Source organism: Sinocyclocheilus anshuiensis, unplaced genomic scaffold (genome assembly GCF_001515605.1).
Source record: "Sinocyclocheilus anshuiensis isolate Anshui unplaced genomic scaffold, SAMN03320099.WGS_v1.1 scaffold274, whole genome shotgun sequence".
Taxonomy (NCBI): Eukaryota; Metazoa; Chordata; class Actinopteri; order Cypriniformes; family Cyprinidae; genus Sinocyclocheilus; species Sinocyclocheilus anshuiensis.
The window spans coordinates 1,087,923-1,098,048 of record NW_015547698.1 but is presented as its reverse complement, the minus strand read 5'-3'; the positions used below and the strand labels follow the sequence as shown (position 1 = coordinate 1,098,048).

General features: G+C 36.0%; 2 protein-coding genes across 3 annotated transcripts in view; one reads left to right on the top strand and one right to left on the bottom strand.

Annotated features, from left to right (window-relative positions):
* The window catches only part of LOC107703756 (very-long-chain enoyl-CoA reductase-like), an 11,312-nt gene extending 6,798 nt beyond the window's left edge, over positions 1-4,514 (top strand). Inside the window, exons 5-11 of one of the 2 annotated variants that reach the window (XM_016506479.1) lie at positions 596-711; positions 954-1,059; positions 1,720-1,792; positions 2,156-2,199; positions 2,318-2,375; positions 2,889-2,977; positions 3,698-4,514. In XM_016506479.1, the coding sequence (XP_016361965.1) occupies positions 596-711; positions 954-1,059; positions 1,720-1,792; positions 2,156-2,199; positions 2,318-2,375; positions 2,889-2,977; positions 3,698-3,871 (660 nt within the window). In that variant the 3' untranslated portion in view covers positions 3,872-4,514. The remainder of the gene's footprint in view (positions 1-595; positions 712-953; positions 1,060-1,719; positions 1,793-2,155; positions 2,200-2,317; positions 2,376-2,888; positions 2,978-3,697) is intronic. The other variant, XM_016506480.1, reaches the window with a different exon arrangement.
* An 837-nt stretch (positions 4,515-5,351) lies between these two features.
* Positions 5,352-8,477, bottom strand: LOC107703772 (NADH dehydrogenase [ubiquinone] 1 beta subcomplex subunit 7-like). The gene is made up of 3 exons (XM_016506498.1): positions 8,204-8,477; positions 6,077-6,245; positions 5,352-5,526 (listed from the first exon to the last, which is right to left on the bottom strand). Exons 1-3 carry the CDS (start codon positions 8,313-8,315, stop codon positions 5,445-5,447), a joined length of 363 nt encoding a protein of 120 aa, XP_016361984.1. The 5' UTR covers positions 8,316-8,477; the 3' UTR covers positions 5,352-5,444.
* Positions 8,478-10,126: the final 1,649 nt, after the last annotated feature.

Sequence of the window (10,126 nt, the reverse complement as noted above, 5' to 3'; positions counted from 1 at the left end):
CACACACACACACACACACACACACACACACACACACACACACAGTCTTAGCTAATTACCTCATACATTTGACACTGTCTCTGGCGAACGACAAGCGACAGACCAGAAGTCATTCGTTTCCATTGGAGTTTAGTGTGGAATCTGCGGAGAGTTCCTACCGTAGGTTTATGCAGAAATTTTGGATCCGGTTTGAGCTTCAGTTGCATTGAAATATTTAAACTTCTGCAACCAGATGTGATTTATTATAATCAAAACTATAAGCACCAGATGAGAATTTCCAGTATTTTTCCACTTTAACATTATTCTGTAAACAGTATTCCTGTAAAATGGCGGTCGTGTATAATTATGGCAGAAATTAGAGAGCTCAGTGTCTAATGTCATAGTTTGACTCAATTATGTGCATTAGACGTGCTTAAAGTCTGTGTTTGTCTGGCTGTGTGTTAATCTATCTCTCTTAACCAGTCGGTTTAGTGTCTGTCACATTATCTCTGTGAGAGCATGAGATATTTATAACCTGGAAACACGACCGTGCTTCCTACAGCAGAGGAACTGAGCGCGTTATAACGCTTCTGTACTGTCGCTGTCTCTCTCTCAGGTGTTTCTGACGGAGTACGCCGGCCCTCTGCTCATCTATCTCATGTTTTACTTCCGAGTCCCGTTTATTTATGCTCCTAAATATGACTTTACCACCAGCAAACACTGGGTTGTACAGTAAGTACAGAAACAATATAAAATGCTTTTCATTTCACATTTGAGCATTTACTGTTTACAGTCGTTGCATGACAATAAAGAAACAATTTTGATCTCTTTAATGCTAATCATTAAAAAAGTTAGTGTCCTGTGTAAAGAGAGTTTCTTTTTTTTTTGTGTCTATTTCTGTGACAGTTTGCACAGTAAAACGGACCGATGGCGTCCGAGGGCTGATGGGTAATTGAGTGTTTTTATTGTTATAGTTTGGCGTGCATGTGTCACTCCTTCCACTACGTGAAGAGACTCCTGGAAACACTGTTCGTCCATCGCTTCTCGCACGGGACTATGCCTCTGCGCAACATCTTCAAGGTGAGAGACACGGCTCCTTGTGATGGATGAAAATACATTTGCAGAGTAGATGCATGCAAATTGAGATGTATTGCCGGATTATTGAGACATAAAAAAAGTGTCACCTTTCTTTTATATGTTTTATAGATTGCATAAAACATCTGACAATGCTTTTATATTTGGCATTGTCAAAGAGGGAATTATTAATGACCAATGATGCATGTGAAACATGTGCTAAAATTGCTTTGAATTTGTTCCAGACAATAATAGAGCGCGCATCCCGATCCGGACCTGTGCTAAGCATAATAATAATAAGAATGGATGGATGTTTCTAAGAAACAGCTGCTGTAGAAAGTGCTGGCGCTGGAAATAACTCTTTCTGAAACTGGCAATTATTCATGAGCACAAAGAAGTGAAATCACAGCATGAGCATGTCGAGTCATGACTTTTCTTATAGAGAGAAAAATGTGTTTTCGAATAGAGCAGAAATCTAGAAATGTTCACATTGAAGCGCCTAGTTGTGTTTAAGATGTAATTTCTACTGTTTGTTAATCGTAACTTTTTATATTAATGCAGCATTTGGCCCATTGTCTGTTTCATGTATTTGACTGACTTTGGCACAGTCTTCCTGTTCAGATATTATTGCAGTAATATTAAAACATTTAACTGTGTGTTTTGCAGAACTGCACATACTACTGGGGTTTTGCAGCTTGGATGGCTTATTACATCAACCACCCTCTGTACACGCCACCCAGTGAGTCCACACGCATTCATACACTAAACTTTCAGCTTCGCATCGCAGGAATAAATCACATTCTTAAATCTATTCAGATACAAAAAGTGTTTTAAATTGCAATGATATTTCACAATATTATGTTTATTTTTTTATGTATTTTTGATCAAATAAAATGTACATCAGAAACATGACAAAATCTCACCAACCCTCAAACTTTTGAACCGCAGTTTATGTATATGTTTTGGTTTACTTTAGTGGTTCCTGATTCATAAAACAACAATTAAGCCAATGTTACGTTTATATGGATTTATAAATGACACTGACGTTCTCCGCTGGTGGGTTTAAATGTGTGTTCAGCTCTCGCTCATGTGTGTTTCGCAGTCTATGGAGAACAGCAGATCAGACTGGCCCTCATTGTGTTCCTGGTAAGATCTGGTTTTATACAGGATGCTAAAAGTCTCAATCGTTACCTAATACATGATGAAACTGACCTCAGGTCAGAGCTTCAGTCTAACAGGACTAATGATGTCTTTACGGTCATAGTTCTGTCAGATCGGAAACTTCTCCATCCACATTGCCCTGAGAAATCTTCGACCTCCAGGTAAGGAGGCAGTCTTAAGTCGCTGGGGTATATTTGTAGCAATAGCCAAAAATACATTGTATGGGTCAAAATTATCGAGTTTTATTTTATGCCAAAAATCATTAGGATATTAAGTAAAGAGCATGTTCCATGAAGATATTTTGTAAATTTCCTACCGTAAATATATCAAAACTTAATTTTTGATTAGTAATATGCATTGCTAAGGACTTCATTTGGACAACTTTAAAGGCGATTTTCTCAATATTTTGATTTTTTTGCACCCTCAGATTCCAGATTTTTAAATAGTTGCATCTCGGCCAAATATTGTCCTATCCTAACAAACCATACATCAATGGAAAGCTTATTTATTCAGATTTGAGATGATGCATAAATCTCAATTTAAAAAAATTGACCCTTATGACTGGTTTTGTGGTCCAGGGTCACATATAGTCTATTGTCTTTACTTTTGGCAGTCTAATCAAATAATGAGTCAAGAAACAGATTAAAAAAGCAATTTTTTTTTTCTTTCTGCAGGATCTAAGACTAGGAAGATCCCATATCCGACTAAAAACCCCTTTACTTGGATCTTCCTGCTGGTCTCCTGCCCCAACTACACATATGAGGTCAGATGGCCACACTCAGCCTGGATGCTGTTTGACTGACAGCTGATTTCCTCTGAGTGCTGATTTAGCTGAACTCAGAAATTTTGTTTTATCAAATTAGTGATGCTCTGAATCCGTCACAGGACCTCGGTTATATATCAATAAGACAAACCTCTAAAGGGTGAAGCTCATGAAATACATCAGGAAATTCATATTACACACCTCAAAATCAAAAGAACAAAACTGCATGAATATAATCTACCATTATGATGATGATTATTTTTATATATGAATTATTTTATGTGATAATTATTGTCATTACTGTGGTAACACTTTACAATAACCTTCCTTAGTTAATGCATTAACTAGCATCAACTAGCAATGAGCACCCCATTTATTACAGTATTTATGAATCTTTGTTAATGTTACTAAATAAAAATACACACTCATTGTTAGTTCATGTTAGCTCAGGTTCATTATTAACAGACACAAGTTTTGATTTTAAAAATGTATTAGTACATGTTGCAATTAACATGAACTATGATTAATTAATGCTTTAGAAGAAATTGTCATTGTTAGTTCATGTTAACTAATGCAATTAACTAAGGTTAACTACAGGACATTTATTGCAAAGTGTTACCTTACATGTATATATAAAAAAAAAAAAAATCAGTTGGCTGAAGTGTGTTTTTTTTTAATCACAGTATGTTTTTTATCTCTGGTCTGTGTGTGTAAACGCAGCTGGGCTCGTGGCTGGGCTTCACTCTGATGACCCAGTGTCTGCCCGTGGCCGCCTTCACGCTGGTGGGCTTCATTCAGATGACCGTGTGGGCGAAAGGAAAGCACCGCAGCTACCTGAAGGAGTTCCGCGACTATCCCACGCTGCGCTCGCCCATCCTGCCCTTCATCCTGTAGGACCGAGTCACACAGTGTTCCCTTCGTCTTTTGAACCTTTTCTTCTTCTCCCGTCCTCCCCTCATCATCTCTTTTATACTGTGTCCATGGCTCGCCTCTATTTGTTTCACATGCATCTTTCCTGCATTTGCTCATCTCTTGGAACGGACTGATTCTGAATAATAAAGTCAGCTCAGATCCAGAACCTCCAGAAGCTTGGTTCTAATGGCTCCATATCGCCCTCTGTGGGTTGCATGATGTCTGTCATCTGGGGAAATCTCATGAAAATGATCAAGAGCATGTCCAGATCATAATTCAGTCAAAGAAATAAGAACTTATATTTTGCACAAAGATAATAGAGCACATTTTAGGACCATTAAGATTTTAACATTATTTTAATGATCGAACACACCCTTAATTCTCAGTGGTTGCTGTAATGTGAAAAAAACAATTAGTATACAACATGAACATGTTGTTGTCCTGAATTGATGATTGTAATAAAATCTTTTTTTTTTTTGTTGCATTACATTCATGAAAATTTGAAGGGAGAATAAAATGTCAATACAAATCCTTTAATGGTCATGTATTTAATATCAAAATAATTTGCTCCAGACATGGACGTTTTCTTATCTTAAAGGGATAGTTCACCCAAAAAAAGAAAAAAAAAAAAATCATTTATTCACCTTCAAGTTGTTACAAACCTGTACGAGTTTCTTTCTTGTGCTGAACTCAAAACAAGATGTTTAGAAGAATGTTGGTAACCAAACAGTCGATGGCAGCCATTGACTTCCATAGAATGTTTTTCCATATTATGGAAGTCAATGGCTGCCGACAGCTGTTTGATTACCAACGTTCTTCTAAACATCTATGTTCAACAGAAGAAACTCGGAAGTTAAAAAAAAAAAACGAGGTTGTGAAATGACAGAATTTTCATTTTTAAGAAGCTTTGAGGGGAAACTGGTCCGACATGTACATGCATTTACAGTATTTGCCCCTCTGTAGCTCGTTTGTGCTCAGCTGTTGGGAGTCATTTGGTATTTTGAGTGCACTATGTGCTAATGTATCTGTTTTTGCGATCTCTGATATGCACTGACAGTGTGATGGCTGTGAGTTCAGTAAAGATGTTTAGTTCTGCTTGTCACTCAATAACCAAAAAAACACTAACAAGAGGACCTGAAGTAACCGGTTGAAGACCAGCGACTGTAGAGAAGTTTCCAAGAGTGATTATTAGGCTACACGTGAAGCTAAAGGTAACTTGGCGCAGACTGCAGATGTCAGAACTGTTTTGTTGACCTAACAATTTATATAAAATAAAAAAAACACTGTCATTGGCTCGCGTTTTGTCTGTTTACATTCATAATACATGCTGTGTAATTCATGAAAAGTGTAGCATTTTATTATATTCTGCTAGATTGGTTGTGCAGCATAACTCTGATCAGTTTCTAGATAAAAGTCTTCATATGCATCCCTGTGTGTTTTAAGAAAAAATGCTCCATTCATGTTTTGAGAGCTCACAAGATAATCTTTATTATTGAGAGAGCCATTTATATACAGAGAAACAACTGATGGAGAACTGAAGACGAGGGTGGGCTATTTATGCTGCATTTTCCTCGATCCTCTTTTTCCTCAAGTTCAGTCTTCTCTCTCTCTCGTACTCTTTCATCCTCATCACATAACTGCAAAGAAGAAGAGAAACTCGGTAAGACAAACATATTTTTAAAAATTCACCAAAACAAATTTTGAGCATGCAAAAAAGTACTTCTTGCATAACTGCTGATCACCACAGAGTGAAACGTGATGATAATTTGTTGTACATAACAGTTGTGGGCCTACTTCAAATTACACTTTCACTTTAAATCATTTAAAAATGTATTGTGTTTTACTAATTAATATTAATTATTTTAACTTTTAAGATTTGTATTATTATTGATAAATTACTAAACTTTGTAAAGATTAAAAAAAAAAAAAATGTAAGAGAGAATAATATTTATTCAGGAAAATGTTAAAAACTTCTAAAACTGCTCATCTAAATAATTAATCTAGCAGGATTTACAATTTTGTTCAAGCTGAATTTAATGCGATTACTTTGGGAAACAAATATGCTTTCAAAGTCCAATCTGCACCAATCTGCTGCTATGAAATCAGTGAAAACCATCTTAAACCAGTGCCTGCATCTGCAGTAGTGCAGTTCAATGAGTGGATGTGTCTGAATGCGTGTTGACGTACTCCTGATGTTCACAGTAGTCCCAGTCGTGTCTCTCGTGTTTGCAGGCTAGGAAGTTGGGGAAACTGTCTCTCTTGCACTTGAGGAGTTTGAGCAGGTAGTGAGCGCAGTAATCGCGCTGCTCCACCGGCAGCATGGCCAGGTTCATCTGCTCGCGCGTCGCCACCATTACTAACAACACGAAGCAAAGGAGATGAGTTTCACAAGAAAATCAATCACCAACTACAAACGATACATCACGTTCATCCTTCTATTACACTACAGAGTGAACTAGGTATGACAGGTCAACCTTAGCCAGATTCAAGCATTTGGAGTCAAAGGGTGAAACACAAAACAACTAAAATGTTATATATGTGTGACCCTGGACCACAAAACCAGTTATAAGGGTCAATTTTTTGAAATTGGGATTTATGCATCATCTGAAATCTGAATAAATAAGCTTTCCATTGATGTATGGTTTGTTAGGATAGGACAATATTTGAAAATCTGGAATCTGAGGGTGCAAAAAAATCAAAATATTGAGAAAATCATCTTTAAAGTTGTCCAAATGAAGTTCTTAGCAATGCATATTACTAATCAAAAATTAAGTTTTGATATATTTACGGTAGGAAATTTACAAAATATCTTCATGGAACATGATCTTTACTTAATATCCTAATGATTTTTGGCATAAAAGAAAAATCTATCATTTTGACCCATACAATGTATTGTTGGTTATTGCTACAAATATACCCCAGCGACTTAAGACTGCTTTTGTGCTCCAGGGTCACAAATATAAAATATATTCTACAGATTCTACAGAATTGGTGCAAACTGTTGTCCCACAACCAAAAAACGCATTTAAAAAGCATTTAAGTATTCACATCTTAGATGTTTACTAAAATCCTTCTATTATCTATTGAAACCCACACTAATATTAAAAAAATTAGTAAGCTTAATAATATATAAAATCATAATTTATTGGGTACTTTCAATTGGGAGGTGGTTGTCCCGAACCCTAACCCCTCAACTTACAATTATATTGAAATAATTGTTGTATTTTTTCTTCTTAGTAAATTATGAAACTTGGTTAAAAAATATGTCCCGCATTTTCCATGTCACTACCGAAACAGTGCATGTTTTAGTCCATTGGCTGAGCCTGAAAATAACTGCACCCCTACATTTATGATCAGGAAATATGTATGTGTCCCTCTCTCTCATAGCTACAGGGTGAGTAGATAGGCCCATCATTTGGAGGTAAATGTGTTCAAAAGTCTGAAAAATATGTGTTATATATTTATCATCAATAAATCTGATGTTTCAATTTCATATTTTACCTGAATATTGCTTGTCCAACAACTAGCCATATTTTAACCATGTTCACATTTTTTTTAACTGAATACATTTGATTGTTTTAACCATGAACAGATTTGTGCTGATTCTAAGCTATTTGAATAACTGTATTTCGAACATACAATTATTTAAATAAAATCAAACAGATGCAAAAAAAAAACAAAAAAAAACATTTTACGTTTTATTTATTTCGAATTTAGAAATATTACCGTTCTTGCCTGCTGCATTTATTTATGACTGACAAATATGCATCAGTTTACTAGTTAATGTTAAAACTGCAATCCAAATGGAAGTAAATGTTGAGTTTTTAAGGGAAAGATTTATGCAATTTAAATCAATTTAAAACCTGGGCCTTTTTTCTAGCCTTAAAAAGTTAGTCATCCAATATGTTTTCTTCAGAACTTTTTAAAGTCAGTTACAAAAAGGTAGATTGGCCCAATTTAAATTAGTCAAGTAAGACTGATTACCTTACTGCTAGTTATTTCTTACTGCTAGTTAGTCAAACTAGTTATGACTGTACAAACATGGTGTCCGTGTTTATGCAACTGGCCCCTAGTAATTTAGGCTCTGAGTTATATTGACACCAACTCTACAAGAATACAGGGCACAGCTTTCAGCTAAATAGACACCATTAAGGGCATGTTTTTGTTGAAGCCTCTTGTTTGGACCTGAAGTTCAAAGTCAATCTGAGGACCTGAAGACTCGCGGTTCATGTTTACAGACTAAAACAAGTCTGAAAGTGACGGATAATGTCTGAAAAGCGCTGGTGAGCGTGTAGCTGAGCGGTGTTGTGTCACCTCTCTCCTCCCGCTCAGGGAAGCCCAGCTGCGGGTCGTATGCAGACGGTTTCCTCGGGTCCGGCGTCGCGTCTCTTTCCGTGATATAACTCCGCACGAGGTGGGACCCCATTCTGAACGCGGGTTATCACCACTGACAGCAAAAACAGCTTCACCACTGAAAATAATCTGTTATAATGCAGTAATCAAATCAATTCTGCACAATACCATTCGATCACCTCCAGAAACCCTTTGATGTTTCCGGTCTGCGCCGGAAGTAAACACGCGCAACGAGTAACACACTCCTGAACGCCCTCGACACTAATTAATCCGTTCCGCCTCGAGTGTCAAAATGTTGTCATGAATGTCAAAAGTTTTAACTTAAAATCAATAAAATCAGTCGCTGATTATGGAGCCAGATCAGTTGTTACATCCTCCGAAAAAAAAGATATTTATGAATCTTAACCTGTCAGGAAGGCCTCACAGCAAACAAATCCAAAGCAGTCCACGCACGTGTGACGATTTGCAAATGCAGATTCAACGATCCATAAATACATGTAACATCATTCATAAATGTGTGATGGAAATCAATTCAAGAACTTTATATATATACATATTTGTGAAAACATTTTAAATGTATGTAGGTAAGATGCATTTGTGAGCATTTGGAGAACTATTTATGCTTTTACTTGTGTATTTATGAATTTTCGAATCAGATTTTGTAAATTTAAATTGTGCTGTGCATTTATGAATTTTGTTTTGTACATGTATTATTTGTGAGGCTGATCTGGCTCCATAAGCTGATATGGCTGCTTTCATAACACACGTTACAAGATGAATTACATGAATTAGCTTTAGATTTTAATTTGTATATCAATATAGCATATTTTCCGCTTCTCTCGTTAATAAAATGCATTAACATCGCAGTTCAGTTATATTATTATTTGATTTCCTAGTCAGAGACAGCCTAGACGTCGCATTAACATTGAACAGGACGTCTACTTATGGCTTTTGATTAAAATAAAATTCATAATAATAATCATATATGAGCTTTTTAAAACTACAATCAAAAACTCGTTATATATATTCCAAACAGAATGGACAGAATATTAATAAAATTGACATATTCTTAATTGTTTTCTTCTCAAGCTATTTCCGCTGGAATCGGAGAAGTGAATGAAAGCCCGCCACAGAAATTGAGAAAGTGTCTTCTATTACGGAAGTCCTGAGGCCATGCAATATTTTTCTTTCTTGTTTTCTTGTGATCTCGACATAACAAAAGTAGTTCTCTAAGTTACACAACTGCGCCAACAGGTGGCAGTACTGAACTGATGGGTGTTGTATACTGCATATCCACTTTACTGTATGCTTTTGGGACAGAATAAGGAACCTCTTCGTGATCGCTATAATTTGTGCAGTATTGTTCATCATTGACATTTAAGTTAATTAACTCCTAAATATTAAATGCTTGAATCAATATTATTATTTTGTGTATCTGTTACCATTAAGTTCTTGCAGATAGCAAGAACTTTTGGGCCAAATGTGGCTGCTAGCTGTCACATTTGGCCTAGGTTTGGCATGGCTGAGCACATATGGGCCAAACGTTTACCATGTGACTCATCAGTTTCACTGAAAACTGCTTATTAAAACCAATGTTGACATCACTGTATTCTGTTTGCACTTATATCTTTATTTGTGCATCTTTGAAGTACATGCTTGTTATTAAGTGGGGATGTTGTGTTTATCTAGGATGACGTATTTGTAATGTGCATCTTTGTCCTTATTTTTAATCTTTATTGTTAATCATTCAATGTACATTGATAAGAAATGTGATGTATATATGTAAAAAAGTGTATAGGCAAATTTATTTAAGTGATGTTACACAGTGCTGTAATCTTTTGTATTTTCTACATTTCTTCGTAGGAAACCACACACACACACACA